Source organism: Penicillium psychrosexuale (genome assembly GCF_028828465.1).
Source record: "Penicillium psychrosexuale strain IBT 29551 chromosome Unknown utg000001l, whole genome shotgun sequence".
NCBI lineage: Eukaryota > Fungi > Ascomycota > Eurotiomycetes > Eurotiales > Aspergillaceae > Penicillium > Penicillium psychrosexuale.
In genome coordinates, this window is record NW_026643186.1 from 1549313 (window position 1) to 1570744 (window position 21432).

General features: G+C 47.7%; 9 protein-coding genes across 9 annotated transcripts; 3 read left to right on the forward strand and 6 right to left on the reverse strand.

Moving 5' to 3' along the window:
• N7518_000582 (RlmE family RNA methyltransferase) lies at positions 1 to 1192 on the reverse strand (the record flags this gene model as incomplete). The annotated part of the gene is made up of 6 exons (XM_057181510.1): positions 1 to 45; positions 100 to 261; positions 320 to 745; positions 810 to 836; positions 891 to 941; positions 1007 to 1192. The coding sequence occupies 6 exons, from the start codon at positions 1190 to 1192 to the stop codon at positions 1 to 3; spliced, it is 897 nt and encodes a 298-aa protein (XP_057046860.1).
• A 214-nt stretch (positions 1193 to 1406) lies between these two features.
• N7518_000583 (uncharacterized protein) lies at positions 1407 to 3064 on the reverse strand (the record flags this gene model as incomplete). The annotated part of the gene is made up of 3 exons (XM_057181511.1): positions 1407 to 2624; positions 2683 to 2973; positions 3032 to 3064. The coding sequence occupies 3 exons, from the start codon at positions 3062 to 3064 to the stop codon at positions 1407 to 1409; spliced, it is 1542 nt and encodes a 513-aa protein (XP_057046861.1).
• A 365-nt stretch (positions 3065 to 3429) lies between these two features.
• Positions 3430 to 4604, forward strand: N7518_000584 (OST3/OST6 family protein; the record flags this gene model as incomplete). Its single annotated transcript, XM_057181512.1, has 4 exons — positions 3430 to 3774; positions 3828 to 3925; positions 3989 to 4344; positions 4423 to 4604. 4 exons carry the CDS (start codon positions 3430 to 3432, stop codon positions 4602 to 4604), a joined length of 981 nt encoding a protein of 326 aa, XP_057046862.1.
• Positions 4605 to 5233: 629 nt separating this feature from the next.
• Positions 5234 to 6887, forward strand: N7518_000585 (oligosaccharide translocation protein RFT1; the record flags this gene model as incomplete). The annotated part of the gene is made up of 2 exons (XM_057181513.1): positions 5234 to 5976; positions 6041 to 6887. The coding sequence occupies 2 exons, from the start codon at positions 5234 to 5236 to the stop codon at positions 6885 to 6887; spliced, it is 1590 nt and encodes a 529-aa protein (XP_057046863.1).
• Positions 6888 to 7004: 117 nt separating this feature from the next.
• On the reverse strand, positions 7005 to 11174 carry N7518_000586 (replication factor A subunit protein RFA1; the record flags this gene model as incomplete). Its single annotated transcript, XM_057181514.1, has 8 exons — positions 7005 to 7209; positions 7264 to 8670; positions 9086 to 9175; positions 9239 to 10131; positions 10183 to 10729; positions 10776 to 10866; positions 10925 to 11076; positions 11131 to 11174. 8 exons carry the CDS (start codon positions 11172 to 11174, stop codon positions 7053 to 7055), a joined length of 3381 nt encoding a protein of 1126 aa, XP_057046864.1. The 3' UTR covers positions 7005 to 7052.
• Positions 11175 to 11606: 432 nt separating this feature from the next.
• Positions 11607 to 14230, forward strand: N7518_000587 (ubiquitin-specific protease UBP14; the record flags this gene model as incomplete). The annotated part of the gene is made up of 6 exons (XM_057181515.1): positions 11607 to 11637; positions 11698 to 11765; positions 11819 to 11959; positions 12021 to 12294; positions 12346 to 14029; positions 14086 to 14230. 6 exons carry the CDS (start codon positions 11607 to 11609, stop codon positions 14228 to 14230), a joined length of 2343 nt encoding a protein of 780 aa, XP_057046865.1.
• Positions 14231 to 14629: 399 nt separating this feature from the next.
• N7518_000588 (uncharacterized protein) lies at positions 14630 to 16429 on the reverse strand (the record flags this gene model as incomplete). Its single annotated transcript, XM_057181516.1, has 5 exons — positions 14630 to 15020; positions 15074 to 15824; positions 15892 to 16107; positions 16172 to 16279; positions 16333 to 16429. The coding sequence occupies 5 exons, from the start codon at positions 16427 to 16429 to the stop codon at positions 14630 to 14632; spliced, it is 1563 nt and encodes a 520-aa protein (XP_057046866.1).
• An 851-nt stretch (positions 16430 to 17280) lies between these two features.
• On the reverse strand, positions 17281 to 19551 carry N7518_000589 (uncharacterized protein; the record flags this gene model as incomplete). The annotated part of the gene is made up of 7 exons (XM_057181517.1): positions 17281 to 18572; positions 18631 to 18642; positions 18705 to 18852; positions 18913 to 19017; positions 19071 to 19172; positions 19225 to 19417; positions 19466 to 19551. 7 exons carry the CDS (start codon positions 19549 to 19551, stop codon positions 17281 to 17283), a joined length of 1938 nt encoding a protein of 645 aa, XP_057046867.1.
• A 1412-nt stretch (positions 19552 to 20963) lies between these two features.
• On the reverse strand, positions 20964 to 21350 carry N7518_000590 (DNA-directed RNA polymerase core subunit RPB10; the record flags this gene model as incomplete). The annotated part of the gene is made up of 4 exons (XM_057181518.1): positions 20964 to 21006; positions 21055 to 21141; positions 21197 to 21255; positions 21315 to 21350. 4 exons carry the CDS (start codon positions 21348 to 21350, stop codon positions 20964 to 20966), a joined length of 225 nt encoding a protein of 74 aa, XP_057046868.1.
• Positions 21351 to 21432: the final 82 nt, after the last annotated feature.

The window sequence follows — 21432 nt, forward strand, 5'->3', positions numbered from 1 at the left end:
TCACGCTTTTCGCTCCAGGCCAACGAAAAAGGCCTCCTTGGATTCCTGCCAATTGCTTTAGTCGGTGGGGGTGTAGAAATTGGACAAGGTCAATCATACACTGCGAGATGATTCGGGTTTAAGACGGTGAACCTTTTTGAATAATTCCTTCAGCTGCTGCTCCAGTTCTTTGTCTTCGGCGCCTTGGTAGAATTTGCAGACGAAATGACCTCCTGCCTTCAAAACATCCGAACTGAAGCGCAAAGCCGCGTGGCAGAGATCCTGCGTAAAGTCAGAAGGGTTTCACATATATCGACTCAATAGTAATAGGCATACATACCATACTTCCAGCATGATCTCTGAAACTGACGCCGCTGGTGTTCATCATCCTATTATAAGGAGCACTTAGACTTCGTTTCCAGAAACCGGAGGTCTGGTGCCAGGGCGCGGACATATCGCTAAGAACCACATCTACCGTTCTTTCAAGTATTTTCTCGCCCCTCTTATCCGTCTTCTCCGTCTTCTCGGCCTCGGTAGTGCGTTCCGTATCTGCATTCGGCTCCAATGGGCTGATACTGGAATCGTCCGAGAAGCTGGGTTGGCGCGGCCTGCCTCTGTCCGGACTGCGGAGAAAGTCTCGGATATATGTTTGGATTTCGGGTGAGAGGAAGTTGCCTTGAATCGTAGATACTCCTTTCGGTGGTTGGGCTGGGATGATATCGACACCGAGGACTCGGCCATGCGGTTGGGTGCGGCTTGCAGCAACCTTTTCTGGCAGTTAATCACGGCCCATTTGACAGCAAAAGACAAAAGAGGAATAGCCGACACACCTGCGACCACGATCCAGGAGCATAACCCTAAAGCGACGGAATTAAACAATGATCCGAGTTCAGGTTGAACGACTAGCATACCAAGTCAACAACTGTCTGCCCACCCTTGAAGATTCGATATTTCTCATCAATCTAAGCGCAGGTAACAGTGTGTCAGACTAATCCAGGGAGATAGAGTAATGTCGATTCTGAATCACCTGCAGCAATTTGAAAGCAGCACGGCTTTTCAGCCCTTGGACGGCTGCCTCTCTGGTGAACTGATCCTTTTGCTGCCGGGCTTGCCAGCGTTTGGATGATGCATGTCTTGCTTGACCAATTGCTTGATCAATTTCCTGCTGATGGCAGGCGTTCCGCCAAAATCGAGTTGAATGTAAAGCAAACATAATGCGAATTGAATAATATCAGGGGAGATAATCGGAGACCTGAGAGCTTGGGAAACCTTTTTACTTTCTGCCGGCAAAACACTCAAGTCGGCTCTTATCGGCATAACCTTAGAAGCATGGGCATTCTCCAGTTACGTGCCTACGGAGTACATGTCATGTACATATTAAATACACCAAGCCTGTGCCAATAAAAATGAATTGCCGGATCTTCTGATTAAAATCGTCTGCGGTCTTTCTTCAGGGGAGAAAACCCTATGGGTGCTGCCCCGAGCCCAAGCGCCCGTGGTAGACTAGTAGTACTTTGTGTTTTACTCCCCATCGTTAAAGCCCGACCATTTCCTATTGCAAGTTTTCGTCCAAATTTCTTGCTGAGCTCAGGCTCTTCTTCATCCTCCTCCTCAAACAAGCTCCGATCCCGCTGACCACCAAGTTTGCGTTTCTTCGGCTTGGCTTGTTCATGCTCAAACTGATCATGTAATTCATCGGTCTCAGTGGGTGGCACCCTGCGATCTAAGCGATGGTTTGGTTTTTTGACCTCTTTATCCGGTGCTGATACAGGCATTGCGCCGTCGCGTGCCCTTGGTTTGGTGGATTTTGTGATTGGAATGCGGTCTTCTGTTGGAGATAGCTGGCGCCGGAGGGCAGAACCAATTCGCTTCTGTTCGCCAAAAGTACCCTGCTTGCCAAGTGGTCCACGAGGAGTGTCGTCGTTTCCAAGAATCTCGTCTTCGTCTCCAACTGAGCTCATTGGGGAATCCGAAGGTGCCCCTGTGCGGTTCAAGAATGGAGTGATGGAAAACGCCGACTTGTCCCCAGGCACAGCCGAATGCTTTTTCAATTGCTCTTGCACACGAACAGCACCAGGGGTTACGATCGTCACGCCGGCACTCGGGCCAGGGCGCTGAAGGGGGATTTTTCGAGAGCTGGATTCAGAGCTATTTCCTGCGTGTGATTTTACGTTGCGTCGCTGCTGAATTTCAACCTGGGCTTCCTGGAGCTTGTCCTTGGTGGACCGCAATTGTTGTTTGAGCGAATCAATCTTTCCTTCAAACGTCGCCCGCTCATTAGCCCATGCCAAGTTCTGATGGTGGTTGTCCTGTTCCTGCTGCTGTTTTGCTCGTAATTCTCCCGCTAGCTCAGCCCGTAACTCTCCAACTCGAGCAGAAAGCTGGGTGATCTCTGTCATCTGCTGTGATGCCTTGAGCTGAGCACGTTCATGGGCATGTTTTTCATTATCAAGTTGAAGCTCCAGAGAGTTTATTTGCCGTTCCATCTCATGCTTTTCGGAAATGGTGACTTGGTATGATGCATTTTGCGCTCTGAACCGCTCAAGCTCTGATTGCAAAGTTGAAAGATCTCTGGAGAGACGAAGTTTCTCTGCAAGGACAGTTTTATAACTGGTCGAATTATTTTTCTGGACCGATAGTTCTTCCTATTGCTGTCAACATAACGGATTATGCCTCCAGCCCCCAGATTGGGTTAAGACTTACCTTGAGTCGGTTAATCTCAATCGAGGATGCCTGTGCTTGAAGCTCCAGGTGATCAATTTCTTGGCAAGCCTCCTGAAGTTGAGCACATGCCTCTGAATCAGCACTTGTGAATCCCAAAAGATGCCCATTTGCTTCCTTCAACTGCGACCGAAGAGCCTCATTCTCAAATTTCGAGAGCAAAAGCTCCATGCGTCGTACACGATCTCTCTCGTCATCTAGAAGACAGGCGGAAACTGAAAGGGACTTCTCATACTCCTTCTCTAGAAGTATAGTCCTTATGGACATTTCGAACTGCATGATTAAGTCAGCATTTTGACTATACCAGGATCAATCCAGGAAAGCCACATACATCTGAGGCCGATGCTTCTTCTATCATTGCCATGACGACAGTGTCCAGGACAGGAGCCCTTCGATATAAGAAGATAGAAGGAAAACGCCTAGAAATAAAATGATACTGGCCAGAACAAAAGAAATACAAGGGTGATATATGTGGTGTTATGTCCAATGCTCGTCAAAGTACGATATAAAATCGTCACAAAGGAAGACGCGCCCGTGTTTTGGCGTCGGGGCCGACCCCGAATATATTAAGTAAGCCGATATGCCGGGCGATTACGTTGATAGTGGACACCTGGACTTTATCACTCAACGTGTTCAAACAACTTCAATTGCAACCGATTGATGGTTTTTCAATCAATTGCACTTTCTAAATAACCCTTCTCAAGCTGTCTAGCACCCTGTCATGCTAAAATGAAGCTCTGGTCGGCCCTTTTTCTCCTTTCCTCGGTCGTGTCTGGTGTCCTGTCTGCGAGCTCAACACCGGACAAGTTTACAAAATATCAATCCCTGTCTCGTTCAGGGCTTGTTGAACTGGACAGTGCGTCATATGAAGACCTCACCTCGACACCTCGAGATTACTATGCTGTGGTTATCCTGACTGCCACGGATCCTCGCTTTGGCTGTCTCCTATGCCGCGACTTCGAATCTGAATGGGACCTGATCGCCCGAAGCTGGACCAAGGGCACCAAGCCTGATGACCTCAAGGTGGTCTTTGGAACACTTGATTTTGATAATGGCAAAGCGATTTTCCAAAAGGTAAGGCATTTTTACTCAGACTGAGCTGTATGGCATGCGACTAACCTAAGCAGCTCATGCTTCAAACTGCACCCGTACTCCTTGTCTTCCCTCCTACCGTCGGTCCCTTTGCCAAGGTTGAAGGAAATCCCCTTCGCTTTGATTTCACAGGGTATGTTTTTCTACCAAGGGTCTTGCCCATCTCCTGTCTCACTAACATGTCAATCCAAAATAGCCCGATATCAGCCGACCAGGTCTACTCTTGGATTGGACGTCATTTGCCTGAAGGCCCCAAGCCTCAGCTAGTTCGACCCATCAACTATATGCGGATTGTATCAGCGATCACAATTCTGATGGCAGTTGTGACTGCGATTGCAGTTCTTTCTCCCTACATACTCCCAATTATCCAGAACCGAAACCTTTGGGCTGCAATCAGCCTTATCGCTATTCTTCTGTTCACAAGTGGTCAAATGTTCAACCACATCCGAAAGGTCCCATATGTTGCTGGTGATGGCCATGGTGGCATTAGCTACTTTGCCGGTGGATTCCAGAACCAGTTTGGGATGGAAACTCAAATTGTGGCTGCCATCTGTAAGTGATAATCGTGAGACTCATTGATACTGGGCCTCGTTTCCATGTCGAATTCCTAGGTTAACATTTTGCTCGCAGACGCTGTTCTCTCCTTTGCTACGATCGCACTCGCACTGAAGGTTCCCCGGATGGAAGATCCCAAGGGTCAACAGCTGGCTGTCTTGATTTGGGCAACTGTTCTTTTCACAACATACAGCTTCCTTCTCAGTGTCTTCAAAACCAAGAATGGTGGCTACCCATTCTATCTGCCTCCGTTCTAAAGCGTCCAAGAGCCTAATTGATCAAGGCAACACCTGGAGACGTATTGAACTGCAAACGATCATTGATATCCTAGTGACTAGGTCTTTCCAAGTCTTGTTTCCTGTATATGATGACAAACGGAAGTTGACATGGATCAGCCCTGGGGGACCACTTGGAGGAAGCACGGGGCTTTGCGGATCTTGACCCATAGTGCCTCTTTCCTTTTGCCATGGAAAGTTTGCATACCAAATTTTGCATATCGAAGACGCCACAGAGGGTTCTTTTAGAAGGAGTTTCACAATTAGCCTGTAGCCATACTTAACTATGCCTAGCTGGGAACTTGAGGGCTACACGTAAGCAAGTGACCTCCAAGTGGCATTCAATAGATTAACTATACGGTACTCCGTATTCCTTTTATATAAAATTTCGTCAGCTTAAAACAGTTCTTGATTTGCATCTAGCAAATATCTTCCATTCCTCAAAAGCCTAAGCCAAAACGTCAAGCCCTGGATTAGAGCCCCACCTGTCCACATCCTCTCTTTCCTTTACCCCTGCACCCCCCGAGGTCGGCTTAAAGTCTTCTTGTTGGTTTATTTGACGTGAGAACACCTCATTGCACGAATCGTCATAACTAGGTTCAATCACGGGCATGGCAAAACCCGATGCCCGTATGGGCAAAATTCTGGCGTCGTCAGCCACGGGCACAAGCTTTTTGATCTTAATTCAATTAGCGTCCAGGATATTTACCTTTGCCTCGAACCAATTGATTTTGCGCACCCTTTCACCGGTAGTGCTAGGAATAGCAGCACAACTGGAGCTCTTCCAGGTTTCTATCCTGTATTTCTCAAGGGAAAGTATTCGGATGGCTATCCAAAGGCAGCCTGTTCCATCTTCGCCTGACAACAAAAAACTTTCCTCTGATGCAGATGCTGTAGCAACGGATTCGCAGTCTGTGGCATCTCAAGCGGTGGTAAACGTGTCCTACTTGAGCCTCGCCCTTGGGATTCCTTGCAGTCTTATGTTCACTATGCTTTACCAGCGCTTCGTGCCAGAGGAAGCATCAAAGACCGCCTTCTTCTACCCCAGTGTGATCTTGATCGGCGCTGCATCTCTCATAGAACTCAGCACCGAGCCCTTTTTCTCAGTGGTGCAGCAACATATGCTTTATGAAAAACGCGCTGCTGTTGAAATGCCAGCGGCATTTCTGAGAAGTGCGGTGACATCCTTTGCCTTCATATATGCTTCTCAAGTCAACTTTGACCTCGGCGTGCTACCATTTGCTCTTGGTCACCTCAGTTACTCGCTGGTCCTCATTTGTGGCTATTCGCTGGCCCTGCTCAGAGAAACCAACGGAACTCGGTTCTCTTTCTTATTGACACGTATACGAACCAGGTAAGACTGACCTCATCTAGTGCAAGCTATACCACGAAGAATGACACGGTAACAATTGATATAGGGACCCCTCCAACTACTTTCTGGGACTATTTTCACGACAGCTAACGTCAATTGCTGCGAATGTCTTTTTCCAATCTCTAGTGAAGCATTTGCTCACGCAGGGCGACACTATGATGCTCGCAGCCCTTTCAGGACTGGAAGATCAGGGCATATATTCTCTTGCGTCGAACTATGGCGGGCTCATTGCACGGATCATCTTCCAGCCGCTGGAGGAGAGCAGCCGGAACTTATTCTCAGCCCTACTCAGCCCCGATGAGGATGGGAAGCTGAACAATATCCATATCCGCACTACCAGAGATCATCTTGTAGATATTCTACGCGCGTACCAGTTGTTGTCAGTCTTGATATTCCCGTTGGGCCCACTGATGGTTCCTCAATTGTTGCATATCTTGGGAGGCCGTCAATGGGCTTCCCCCAAAATCGGGGACCTACTCTCCGTCTATTGCTACTACATTCCATTTTTGGCATTTAATGGGATCACCGAAGCGTTCGTATCATCCGCGGCAAATTCGCAACAAATACGGAAGCAAACGGCGTGGATGGGTGTCTTTTCCGCCTGTTATGCCTTGGCGGCCTATATGTTCCTAGAGGTAGGGAGCTTGGGTGCATATGGATTGGTCCTGGCCAACATTGTGAACATGGCGGTTCGAACCTTTTGGAGTTACAGTTTCATCAAATCTTACTTCCATCGAAATGGATGCAGCTTGTACACGAGTGAGGTCGCCATTCGACCTGCTAGCTTCATTCTGTGTGCTCTGGCGAGCTTGTTCTTGGGCCGCGGATTTGGCCTGGAATTGGGAATTATCAAAGCATGCGCCTTAAGTGGTGGCTATGCCCTCGTAATGTGAGTACTGATCTTATCGGATTCCATGTTGATTTGTTCTTAACGCCTAACCGACAAAAATAATAGAGCCTATATAGAAAGGGAATACTTGATGGGTCAACTGACAAGGCTTCGGCACATTTTGTCCTCCAAATCCTCCAGCAAAAATACCAAGTCGGAATGAGCCCAATTAATCGTCAAATGTGATCTTTGTCGCTGTCTTGTCCATATCAACGTCCTTGTAAAAGGCGCCGTACACATCGTGCTGCTTCTTCTTGACTGTTGTGCCAAACTTCAACAGAGCTTCTGGCACATCTTGCTTAGCTGCCTTGAGAACATTGATCAATCTATTCACCATTAGCGTTGGCCAGTTAAGGATATTAGAAATATGAGCAACATACCCGCCGGACAGTCCCTTGTCAGTTTCAGTGAACATTGTGATGGCAAGGCCGTCAGCCCCAGCACGCCCAGTTCTTCCAATCCGGTGCACGTAGTCCTCAACGGTAAGAGGGAAAGTGACATTAATCACCAGCTTCACGTTCGGGATATCAAGGCCACGCGCCGCCACATCGGTTGCGACAAGAATGGTAGCTTTGCCGTTCTTGAAAGCATCAAGATTTCGGAATCTATCTGATTGGTTCAAATCACCGTGAATACCGGCGACAGAGAATCCCTTGTTTCTGATGAGATTCTCGATGCGCATAGCCTCCTTCTTGTAGAGGCAGAAAACCAGGACTTTCTCGGGCGACTGATGACCACGCTGGGATTTAGTGAGCAGCTGCATGAGTCGGCTCTCCTTGTCTCGGCCATCAACAACCTCGACGACTTGCTTGATCCTTAGGTTGGCTCGGGGATCGGCAGATGGATCTCCGCCAATGGTAACAGTTACCGGGTTCTTCATAAAGGTTGCCGCGAGATCTCGAACGGACCGAGGCCATGTTGCCGTAAACATAACAGTCTGTCTCTTGGAGACGGGCATCGGCTTGACGATGTCCTTGATATCCTGCTCAAATCCTTTGTCAAGCATGCGATCTGCCTCATCCAAGACGAGATAGGTGACCTTTCCAAGATCAATCGAACCATCATTCAGGAGATCCTTAAGACGGCCAGGGGTGGCGACCACAATGGCGGCCTTTTGAAGAGCCCGACGCTGTTCATCTTTACCCACACCTCCGTAAATGCATGTCACCCGAGTCTTCTCAGTGCCGCCGAATTTAACAAGCTGGTCATAAATCTGCATTGCAAGCTCTCGTGTTGGCGAGATAACCACTGCCTTGGGTTGACAAGGCTTGCTTGACTTGGAGTCAATCAATTTCTTCAGACACGGCAAGCCAAAGCCAAGTGTCTTGCCACTTCCAGTCTCTGCGATACCGACCACATCACGGCCGGCAAAAAGAAGCGGCCAGGTGGTGGATTGAATCGGTGTCGGCGCGGGGAAAGACTTCAACTGAGTGTACAGGCCAGCGTCACATTTAGGTAGGTGATCAAACGAAAGGATTGGGCGGAATTGTGTGGCGTCGGGTGAGGAGGGATCAGAGACTTTAATCACGTTCTCGGTCAAAAAAGCGTCAATGTCTGACTGAGGGATATCGGATAGAGCAGACGCATCAGAATAAGCTGCTGTCTTCTCATCGCCATTTTCCTGCTTATCTTTAGAAGCTTTTGAGGGCTTCTCGGACTTCTCAGACTTCTCAGACTTGGACTTTTTCTTCGGTCGCTGCTCAGCTGGCTCAAGATGGCTTCGCTTACCCATGATGAGTATTTTAGAATGAACCAAAAGATAAAGAGCACGAGACTGAATTCCCTGCCTGAATTGTTCCAGCAGAAAACCCGAAAGAAAAAAGAAAAAGAAAAAGCAATCGTGTAATGCCATTGATTTCCGCCTTTGTTGGCTTACCGCCTCACATATAGTACGGAGTACGGAGCATGTATAGAACCTTTGGAGTCCTGTCCAGACGGAGTGAGAGCGCACATTGCGGATTGCTCATAAGTAAGGGGATGGTAGTGAAAAATTACTATTTAGGTGTTTTTAAAATACTAAATAAGAGAGAACGAACAAATGTCAAAATGAGAAGCCATAAATGAGATGATCGTGGCGTAGCTTGAGCAGCATACTAGTAAAAGTACACATGAACATTGATGAAAAAGCTCCGAGCGCATGTGGAAATAGTAAAGCTAGTACAAAGCCGGACAAGAATATTTCCCCACTGTGCCTGTACTTACTCAATGCTGTACGAGTCAATGATATCGGCAAGGCGAGAGGCTTCTTCCGAGTAATTGATCGGCTGGCAGGATGAGACCTGATATCGCACCCTGGATGACACAATTAGCATGATGTCCGCATTATTTGAATTATTGTCGTTCCATCATTCTTACCGCTGCTGGTCGCCAAAGTTATCTGTCTTGGCTCGGCACCTGAAGTTCCAGGTCTGGCAATTCGCTGTTTGGAAGACTTCACCGAAAGCATTGGAATCGTCTTCGCGAAGTTGCATTAGGTCATCGGCAGATGTGCCCATAATTTTCCTTCCAGTGTCGTCAAAACAGCTGAGCCAAAGCTGGCCAGTATGGTCACCGACACTAATAGGCAGGACGTAGCGGTACTCTGGCTTGGGGTAGGTCTTGTCACACTTTTCGCACCGCCACTGTCCTGGATCAAGTTCCGTTACCTTCTTGTTGCAGTTGTCAGAAAGGCAGGCAGGGTAGCACCAGACGTTATCCTGCTTGATGAAGATCACAGTTGCTTTCAGAGAGAAGTAATCAAAAGTTTCAGACATGCCAAGCTGCTCTTCGCGAACTTGCGCAATGGTTTTAAAGGGATCCCTTTTGCCCATGGAGTTGGTCGCATTTGACACATGGGATGTAAAGGTTTCCGATCTGCCTTGGGCATCATACCAACCTCTGAGTCGGTGAGCCTCCCCGATGTCAGGGTCAACAGTCATCGAGCCGGAACTCAGAAGACTCAGACTTCTTCCGCCATAGTCAGAAACCTTGACTCCCTTGAAGGCAACAACAGACTCGGGTGTCACACTGAAATTTTGTGCAGTTGCACCCCAAATTGTCAAGCGGACAGAGAATCCTGTGTTATCGACCAGTGTAAGCTCACGCTTCTCGTAAGGTTTGCCGGTGCTTTTCGATACAATCTGGGATGCCTCCCCAATCTCCGTCAGAACGCCAATAACATCAGTGGTCGTGTCTTTTTCAACGGTCTGCAAATCAGCAACGGTGGTGAAGTTGTATCGAATCTGAGGGATATCATTTTGCTCCTCAGCCTATCGTAGAATGTCAGCGACGCATTTGGTTTATGAAGAAAGAGATGTTACCTTCTCAACAACGGTATCTCTCTCAAATACAAGTTCATAATCGTTGTTGAGATTTGAGAACTGTTTCTTGGCAATTTGGACCTTACATGGAGTCGAAATATAATAAACGCTGCCCTCCTGGAAGAGTTCATAGAGCATGTCACACTGTTCCTTGAAACCAGTTGCACGAATTTCACCACTGTCGTCCAGTAAATTCACACTGAACAGTCTACCCTCACCATTCTTGTTGTGCCATGTCTTGATGGCGGACTTGTTCGTGCATCGCGCTTTGATCGTCCATTTATTGGAATACGGGGAGACGGCTTCAATCGGGTAGATTGTGGCATGGACGGAGGAAGTAGACATAGGGGCAGAGATTGGCTGGGCTCGGCTATTTGGCTGAGCCTGTGCACCCTCCATCTTGGAGCCGTAAAACCCATTGCTGGATATTGTTGTCGGTTGACCCACTTCCTCTTCCTCGGATTTGACTGCAAGTGGTTTGGGGTCACCGATTTTTTCAGCCTCGCCCAGTTCCGTTAGAACTTCAAGGCCCAAGATGACGAGGATACTGTGATAATTAGCACAGTCAAAATGGATAGAATTGCATCACATACTTCTTTCCTTTGACAACATTTGACTGAAATGATGTGAGTCGCACGAAACAGCCCTTCCGAAGAGACCCATCCTTCACCACCCCAGTGGCTTCTTCTAGCGGTTAGTAAGCCCGATGAGTTACTAAGAGTAATGAGAGGAAAGCACGTACGAGTAGCAATCATCGTTTGGACATAATTCGCAATATCACTGAAAACAGCCCGGTAACGTTCTGGTTGGTTCGGCGGAGATGGCAATGTCTTGATCTGAACGCATTGAACAATCGGCTCTGGTACTTGGGGTTTGGTTTCATCAAAGATGGCACTGTTAAACACGAGATTAGCTTATATACTGCCGTACAGACCAATGAATACAAACCTTAGAGCCCCAATAGTGATTTGGGATGCTGCCTCGGAAGCCATGATATGATGACTTCAAATTTCAATAATTGACAGAGTCGAGAAAGAAGTATTGAGGAAAGACTAAAAACGATGATGTGAAGGGATGAATCAGGGAAATAAAAAAGAAACGAAGCAAGGAAGACCGAACTTGAGAGAGCAAGTCCAGGTTGGAGGACAAGGTTGAAACGCGTGTTGAGAAAAATAACGCGTTAAGTGGCACACCCCCACCACATGACTTGATGCCTCAGGATAACATTGATAAGAGCACGTGCAGGCGGTGAGGAAGGAGCAACCCCACGCATCGTAGCTTTAGCTTGATCTGCGCTATTTGATATTCCGTCTTTTCCCCATCTTTACTTTCAATGGGATACTATCGCACCTTCTAAAGTCTTAGTTAAAAGCTAAGAAGTCTTGATTGACACGTCGTGAATTACTGAGATTTCCACTCTGGATATGGCCTCTTGTGTCCATACCGGTGCTGCGGGTTTGTGACATCACCTTGATAATCGAAGGACAAATGGAGCTAATGGACAACACTCCATAGATCTGAATCCGCCAGGACCTTACCAGGCTGTTTATCGAGAAGACTGTACTCAGTGCTTTGATTCTATTGTATGCCACCCGGTTCCTACTACTCCACATGTCGTCTGACTTAACCTTGTAAGGACGATGATGCTGGTCTAAATGTCTGTCTGAATTGCTTCAATGGTGGATGTGCTGGAAACAGAGACCATGCCCTGCTTCATTACAAGAGATTTGGCCATCCACTGGCTTTGAACATTCGAAGGACTCCCAAGAAAGTGCAGGTACAGCCTCTAAACATTTCCTAGGCTTTTGGCCAATGATTCTCACACCTCTGACTTATAGCGCGACGAGCCCCCGCCGAAGATTTCAAAGCTTTCCATCGCAGCCGAAACAGAAGAGGATAGATATGACATTGCTACGTCAGTGGTGTGCTATTCATGCCCCCAAGACAATGTGGACAAAGCCAGTGGCAAGCTCCCTGCTGTCATTGAAGGTGTTATGACGGCAATGACTTTCTCAAGAAAGGAAGAAATCAAGGCCTGGGAGCAAGAGTTTGTGCCTTGCGAGCATACACTGTGTCTGGTTCAACAGGACAACACGCAAGCCGCATCGACGGGTATTGATTCCCTGAAATACTAAACTAGGGTTTGTGCTAATGAAACTGCAGATTTAAACCATTGTTCAGAGTGTGACCTGGGAGAGAACCTCTGGCTGTGTCTGGAATGTGGGAATAAGGGTTGTGGGCGAAGTCAATTCGGTGGAAGCAAGGGAAACTCCCATGGCCTTACTCACGCAGACTCAACATCACATGCTGTGGCTGTCAAGCTTGGCTCCATCACAGCAGAAGGCTCTGCTGATGTCTACTGTTATAAGTGCAACGAAGAAAGAGTAGACCCAGAACTAGCGACCCACCTTGCGCACTGGGGAATCTATTTGGCTGGGCGTGAGAAGACAGAGAAGAGTCTGATGGAGATGCAGGTCGAACATAATCTAAAATGGGAATTTTCCATGACGACCGAGGATGGCCGAGAGCTGGTCCCTGTCTTTGGGCCTGCATTTACAGGTCTGGCGAATCTCGGAAACAGCTGCTATCTCTCCAGTATCATGCAATGCATATTTTCTGTGGCCGGATTTCGTGAGCGATACTATCAGCTGTCAGAAGAACCACCACTCTGCCAAGCACCAGCACAGGATCTTGAGACACAATTGCGAAAACTTGCCGACGGTCTACTCTCAGGCCGGTACTCTCGGCCTGATTCTCGCGTTATGTTGTCCGCGGATATACCAGAAGTCGCTCATAAGAAGGGTTTAGCACCAGCAATGTTCAAGTATCTTATTGGCCAAGGTCATGAGGAGTTCTCAACTATGAGACAGCAAGATGCATTTGAATTCCTCCTTCATTTATTCAAGTCTGTCAGCCTATCGAAACACACCAGTCCGCAGATTAACCCGGTCCAGGACTTTCGCTTCCAGGTTGAGCAGCGTCTTCAGTGCTTGCATTGCAAAAAAGTCCGCTATAAAGTGGATGAGCAAGATAACGTTTCGGTTGCTGTCCCCGCACGTCCGATTACCAGTTCTGACGGAACAGGAAAGGAATATGAGTCTGTGGATTTGTCAGAGTGTCTAGACATCTTTACTTCGGCGGAGGTCGTTGAGCTTACCTGTCCTGCTTGTGGCAGCCAAGATGGCTTTTCGAAGCAGTCGTCTTTCAAAACATTGCCTCAGGAATTAGTGGTCAATGCTCGTCGGTTTGAGCTCGTCAACTGGGTTCCGACAAAGTTGGATATCCCTGTGCTGGTCGACGACAAACCACTGGATTTCAGCTCTTACCTTGCTGGTGAGCATGATGCGGGTGAGGAGCAACTTCCCGATATTGAAGAATCTACCGCATTTGTCCCGAATCCAGAAGCCCTCGATCAACTCATAGGCATGGGTTTCCCTGCTGTGAGGTGCGAGAAAGCTCTTCATGCCACTGGCAACTCTGATCCGGAAACTGCCATGAATTGGCTATTTGCCCACATGGAAGATCCAGACATCGATGAACCGATGGCCCTTGAACCAGTCGGCACCTCCAGTTCTAATGAGCAAGACGCGGCAAAAATCGCTCAATTAGGGGACATGGGTATTGAGGCGCCTCGTGCCCAGCGAGCCTTGGCCGCGACCGACGGTGATGTTAACAGGGCACTGGATTGGGTTTTCACTCACCCAGATGATGTGGTGGAAATGGAAACACCGAGTGTCGACGACCACAATGCACAGTCTCATGGTGGCTCGGTTGGGCTTACTAGCCTACCTGCTCGATATGAATTAAGGTCAATTGTATGCCACAAAGGCACATCTGTCCATGCAGGGTGAGTGGCTCTATGTCTTCGTTCTCACTTTGTTGGGTTAGACTAACACATGCTAGGCATTATGTTGCCGTGATTCGCAAACAATTGCCAGGTCAAAGTGGCCTGTCATGGGTGATGTTCAATGATGAAAAAGTTGTCAAGTTTGAAGATATCGAAGCGATGAAGAAAACCGCATATCTTTACTTCTTCACAAGGATCTAGCGTTGCTAGGGTCCACAGGTGTGTACACCCCCGGTGCACTTACGTTATTCTATTGAGATACTAGCATATGATTGGATGGGAAGGGGGGGGGGATAAATTAGATGCCTGTTCGTCTCTACTCTACATACGTATTAGACGGTCTTATTCATGTTTTCTCAATTCCAATATCATATCAATTGGTGTAGGATCTACTCCGTATAGAGTGGTGGTGCTGATGTTTTTCAATACCTTCATAATCACATGTTCCTGCTAGTCCTAAGAGTCCGAAAGCTGTCTGCAACTTGACTAGTCATTTGTTGAAATGTCTTGTATAGGCATCTAACACAAAATATCAGAGCATTCTACATCTAGCACCGCACGAGATTCGCCAAAAGCAGGGCCGTCTACCACACCCAACAATTAGGTAGCCTCAGGTTGCGAAACACCACCAGGCTTCATCTCATCAGCATCAAATCCATACTGAATAGCGACACGCTCAATATCCTCGTCAGAAAGGTAAGGTAGCTCATTTGCAGCGCGCACGTAACTGATATTTTCGGAAAACCCCTTGGCGAAGATCAGGTCAATCTCCTCCAGAGAACGGCGAGCGGTCTCGGGATAGAAAAAGTAGATGATGGGCAAGAAACAAGCGTTCATCGCTGCGAAGAAGAGATATGTTCCCCACTTGATCTTTTCAATCATGATTGGAGTTACCATAACAATCAAAAAGTTGAAAAGCCAGTTGGAACAGGTCGAAAGCGCGTTGGCTTTGGCACGAGTCTTGATCGGGCTGATCTCGGCCGGATACAACCTAGAAACGCATTAGTATTCACATTGATTTCTAGCTTGGGGCTCAAAACACACCAGGGTAATGGCAACCAAGTAGCACCAAAGCTAGCAATGTAGATAAAAAGGCCGAAAGCGGCACCCTTAGCTGGACCGGACTTGTCGGGAACCAAGCAAGCGAAGGTGATGAGCATTGAGACCATCTGGCCAATGGTACCGTAGAGAAAAAGCTTGCGACGACCGACTCGTTCAATCAAGAACCAAGAAGCAGTCGCAAAGATGGAGTAGACAATCATGTTGACACCACCGAGAATAGATGGAAGCTTCCCCTCCAGCTTGATCGAGTCTCTGAAGAGGATAGGCAAATAGTAGATAACAGCATTGCAGCCACCAATCTGCTGCATGAGCTGGGATGAAACTCCAAGGAGCATACGACGGAGGTGCTGAGTCTTGCCACCGGTAAAGACGGCAGACATTGGGGTGGTCTTCCCCATTTGACCAGAGGCACGGATAGAATCCATGATGATGTTCTTTTGTAGGGCCACTTCGTGGGAGTCTGGTTCGGCGCCTAGGAGTGCAGCAATAACCTTCTCACCTTCCTCATAGCGTTCCCGTGTGAAAAGCCAGCGCGGTGACTCAGGTAGAAGGATCATACCAACAATAATGAATAATCCAAACACACACTGGAAGGCAATAGGAAAACGCCAAATCACATCGGGGGGACCATATGATGCACCAAAGTCAATCCAATAAGCAATCAGTGTACCAAAGGCAATGGTACTACCCTCGATACAGATAAGAAGACCACGATTTGAGGTTCGAGAGCATTCTAAATTCAGAGTTAGTCGACTTTCTCTATGCTAACAAGATCCCATGCAAATTCATTGAATACATACCGGCCTGGTAGGTGGGGATGGTAGAAGTGTTCATTCCGTTACCCACACCAGTGATTATACGTCCAATGGTAAATTGCACGAGAGGCTGCTTGCCAGCATAAGAAGTGACCTGCACAATAACACCGAGGATCATGACGATAGCACCGCTAATGATACCTTTTCGACGACCGAGCCAGTCCCCCCAGACGAGCATGAAGATGGCACCAAAAAGACACCCTGAGATAAATCTTTAGTATCAAACTGGAAACCAAGGCGGACATAAATCCTCGGCGGAGCTTACCAATTTCATAGAGAGCAGTGACGGTACCCTGCATAGTCGAATTACCTCTCAACTCGGTCAGGATATTAGTGAAGTCCGAAGCATCAATGATACTGCTCATAACACCCTCTGTAGCAGATATATTATTAGTGGAGTGCTTAGTTTAGGATGACAAAACATACGATCATATCCGAATAGTAGGAAACCCATTGTCGCAGTTGTGGTAACTGCACGCGATAAGAGCCTGCCAGACGTGCCGGCGAAGGTGGGAACAACCATGATGGTTCAAGGTGACCCAATAAGGAATAAGGATGTTTCAATGATAGTGAACTGAGTGCCTATCTGGGAAGAGATAGGTCAATGCATAGAAGAATAAAGTGAAAGAGAACATTCCCTGGTGAGGAGGGAAAGATATTTATACAAACATGGCTCTCCGCGCGAGACGGCATAAATACGTCTCGGACTATGTCTGTCCGTTCACGGTGCCTGGAAACTTGAGACTGGGATAAGTTAGGAAAAAGGGGCAAACAGAAAAGGAAAAAGGAAAAAAAAGCAAAGAAAGAGGTCAAGCCTGGGGCAGTTGTAGACCAGAGGAAAGTGGGCAAAATTCACAAATCAGCCATCTCACCTGCATATGCTAAGAGCAAGCCTAACTGAGGCTAATCCAAAGAAGATTGCCAATTTCTTTTTGGCTGAGAATGAAATTCTTCGTTTTTTCCTTGTTGGTGACTAGGGAAGTTGGTACGGAATATAGTTCTACTATGTATATCCATATCCATATCTATATGGTCCAACAGAATTATCTTGCCCTGGTTTTTCTTTCCTTGTTTCAAGCAGTGATTCCTTAATGGGTCAAAATTCGGACATTGATGTATTATTGATATATACCCCTGCTATGCCTTTATCTTGGGTAAAAGAGGCTGAAAAAGAGATTGACAAATGGACCTTAACACAGCCCCAACTCCAACGAAACTCAGGGAAGAATATTCCACGAGGAATACAAGATCACTAGTGTTGTGTACAAAATAAGAGTCATCTAGTCCCCACTCCCCACTTCGAATGTCGACCGCATTGAATATGCCAACTCATCAGAAAAAGTACTAGATAGCGACATATGATGGGACTGAGTGCTATGTTTGGATAATCACACCTTTACGGCCCATCGCTTCTTCAATATGAAACCCGAAGACGAGCCGGTAGAGGTCACGGAGCCAGGAGTACTGGCCACTTTGCAGCATTGTCTGGCATGCATGCGCGACATCAATGGCACTCACCCGGGCTTGCAGACCAACACTTCTGAACGCCGGGTCAAATGCCACGACCTTTCTATAATTCTTCAATAACGATGTCTGCCAGGCCGCGGAGCCAAACGCATCCGAGGGTAGTGATTTCACAAAAGATGAGAGATTCTGGCTCCCGCCCCGTTGATATCCACTAATGATGGCAGCTTTGGTGATCAGGATCTTTAATCGCGTGAGGTTTGGATCCTCCGAGATAGTGGTCACTGTGTTGGCCGAGGATGCTGTGTGATCGGATGATCGGGACTGCTCCGAAATACTGGATGCATTGGATGACCACTTAGTATGAGCGTTATTATGCCCATTCCCATAGCCCAATACGAGTATATTCGGAATCGGAGTGTCGTCGGGCGAGGCCGTTGCAGTGTCCTCGAATATGGTGGTTGGAGTCTCGGGGTTGCCAAGTTGGCTCATTGGGTCATCACCGAAATCCAGCTCTGACTGTTGCGACGTTTGATGGAATGCCTGCGAGAACGTGGTTTGGCTCGGCCGGGGTGTTCCCCGATCCGAGTTACGCAAATTATGGAGGGTCCAGCCCTCGCGGAACAGATCGCAAAGCTCCCAGCAGGCTTGAACTGCAGACCCTAGCAAGTCCTCATCCAACGGCTTCCCTTCTCTCTTGCTCTGGCGAATACTGAACAGCATCTCGGCTAATGTCCAACATGCACCCAGCAGAGAGTCTGTCTCCGTGATGCGGGTGCGCTGCTTCATGAGACGGTGGCACAAGGTAATGTAAAAATCCAAAGTCCTTTCACGGAAGGCATCGGGAAGGTTCCGATCGTGAGTGTTGTAAAGATGATTGTTCAATTCAAAACTCACTCGCAAGACCGAGTCAGATAAGTCGCTGTCGCGAGTACGGGCCTCAAATAGCGCCTGGCAGAAATCTCGACAGAGATCAAGAGTCGGAAGGATTTGTGACGCGTAGTCGTCGTCGCGTGTGTCATAAAGCTTCTGGCAAAGTCTCCAACATGACCGCCATGCATCCTCTTGCATATCATAATTTTGGGGTTTGAGGAGACGTTTTCGATGGATATAACTAAGATTGGCCAGCGTATTGCATAGTGTCCAGCATTCGTCGAGAGCAGCTCTTAGGGCATTGATTTCGGCCTCTTTGCTGGTCAGTCCTGGATTAAAATTAGTCTCGTCTGCTAGAGCTCGAATGCGTTTCGTTCACGGTTATACCTTCGGGGATATCTTGAAAAAAGGTCAGTAAGGGCTATCATGGATGAAATATGACTTGGAAAAAATCGGCATACCTTGTAAGCTACTCGAACGAGTACTACGTCTCTCGAATTCCTCAAACTCAGGTCTTGTTTGCGCACGTGGCGTCGCTCGCTCGGTACAATCGTTGTCGAGACTGAGGGATGTTGTCAATGGAGGCGGCGATATTGGACTATTGCCGAACTGTATGGATAGAATTCATCAGCGCCATATATAACCGGGCGAGGGCTATCATGAAAATACCTTTCTTGGCCGTGTAGGCACATTTATTATATCAGTTTGCTCATTCAAACTGACTGATGGCGACTGTGACTCCTCTGTGTCCTTGGGAGTAGGCTGTATTGACGTCTAGATAGATTCACCGTTAGCCAACGCGGCAACAGTTCTGATGGCATTCGTACAAAATCAGCAAAACCTGGCGGAGCATGTATCACCGACTGCGGAGGTTCATCGTCGTCCGATGTTGTGCTGTTTCCCGAATGATTTGGGTATTCGGTTTGAATCTATATGGTGTGAATCCAACTGAAATGTGTATAGCCCGCAAATCGCACATACTGTAAGCCCTGATTGAGAAGGGGCCCCGGATCCACGTATAAGTTCAGTAGCGTTATCTTCTCCATTTGAATCGTCGCAATCATCACAATCATCGCCATCCTCTTCATTGGCCGAGGCCCCTGATAAGCTGCTTATCGGCTCAGAGGTGGAGAGGCGGGGACTCTCATTCCCATCGAGGACCCCGTCAAGAGACCTGTTTACGCATCAGCGATGGTCTTAGAGAAACCAGTACTGGTCTTACATTGAAACCGAGCGCGGGGAATAGTAAGCCGGACTTGCGGCGTTGACGCGGTGTGGTAAGACAGATAGCGGCGACCTGACGGCCATGGCCGAATGTATACGGGAATAGAAGAAAACAAAGCTCGAGTGAAAGAGGAAAAAAAAAAGATGGGGGGAGCAATACTTGAGGGAGCTGGGCCCGGTCCCTCATCGCTTACCTAGCGTATACTACACGTGATATCTGTTTCTCCAATACATATTCATACTTGGATGGTTAGGATGGGAGGAGGGGATATCAGATATGGTAATGAATGTGGAGTCCCCATTTCTCATTGGCAATGTCTCAATATGCATATGCGCCAATTGGGAACCAACTGCAGAAAGAAAGGCATTGGGGAAAGTGTACTGTGAAGTAATTGTATAGCTATTATTGTAATACATCTGCGCTCTCTGATTGGCTGAAATCGATGAAAGCGCTTTTGTCCTGGATGCGGTATAGTCTGATGCAGCTCCCCTCGATGTGAGTGGCCGATGGAGGTTGAGATGCAAGTTCATCACGGCGCCTATTTGGCCCCCTCGGGTAGAGATTTATGAGTTGGAAGTTGTAGCTATCAGGATTGGTTCGTTCTTCGGACTATGTAGACGCCTTTGGTTCTCAAATCCCAAGATCAATCCAAAATCGTAGAAACCAACAGTTCATATCCGTCAACCCGGGACTGATAAATCCATGTTGGGTATACTGCAGATCTAGAATGAGGTCTCGACCTGTTGAGATCGTCGGAGGCGTCCAAGCGGGGAATTTGCCCGTTTATATCGGGTTAGACATTCAATGTATATTTTGTCCGGAGTAATATTATGTTGTACATTGCTAGGAACATGGCAATTCCTAATATCTGAGTATGCCAGAAAATCAATTCACTCTGTAAGTCTGACAACGACTACACTTCTAGCCAACAGAGGGCCATAATGCACGAGAGAAATCGGCCACAACAGCCCAAGGTTCCTCGAAGAAGGACAAACCAAGCAGTGGCGTTTAAACACATACTTGGGTTGAGCTACAAATGGTGTTTTTGCAATGTGATGGGTCAGATTGCAAACCGCTGAGCTGTAAAATTCATTGAAGACAGTAATAACCAAAACGCAGATACCTCCCTTGGCGCCATATGTGTAGAGTGCAACGCCGCCCTAAATGCAAATACCGGAAGAAACACCTGTGAGGAACTTCGTCCCATCTCCGGTGGAGCCTGGGTCACCCGTCGCATCTTAAACCACTTCACTGCCCCAGGGAGATCCAAAACTGGCAGCATTTGAATGTTGAGACCAGCCAACACCAACGACCACATCATTAAGCTTAATGATGCTGGAGTTCCTTCTTTTGCAAACTTCAATATGCTCCCAATATCTTTTAGCCGAACGTGAAAAGGCGGTCGGGCTAGCACGACCCGGTAGGGATAATGGGGTATTCGGGTGATTTTTTGACAGGAAAGCCTCGGCTCGAGTCGTGTGAGAGATTGGTTGGCCTATACCTGAGCCTTGGAGCGATCTTTCTCGGCGGAATTGTAACTGTACAAAATGAGCAACAATCACTCAATCTCGAAATAAGAGACGTACCGGAGAAGTTTCTCGATCAGATCAACGTGGGTCATGACCATTCGCCGGCAGCAGTACCGTCTGCAGCCAAGCTGGTCCATAGCATCGCTGTAAAAGAGTTGATTAGCCAGGGACAGGTGTGATAGACTGGAGGCTGCCATACCCATCTGGAACACCGTCGTCCAAGAGCTGCAGGTAACGCTCCCAGAGGTCACCGACAACCTACAATCAAGAGTTTAGCAAATGATCATACATCACGCACTCAAAAAACAGCTGCTCACCTTGCCACAGGAGAAACAACGGACAGGAATAATCATTTCAGCGATTCTGCTTAGGAGGTGATTCGATTGGAGGTGAATAATGTCGCTTTGAGCCAGACTTTTTTTCCCGCGAAGATTG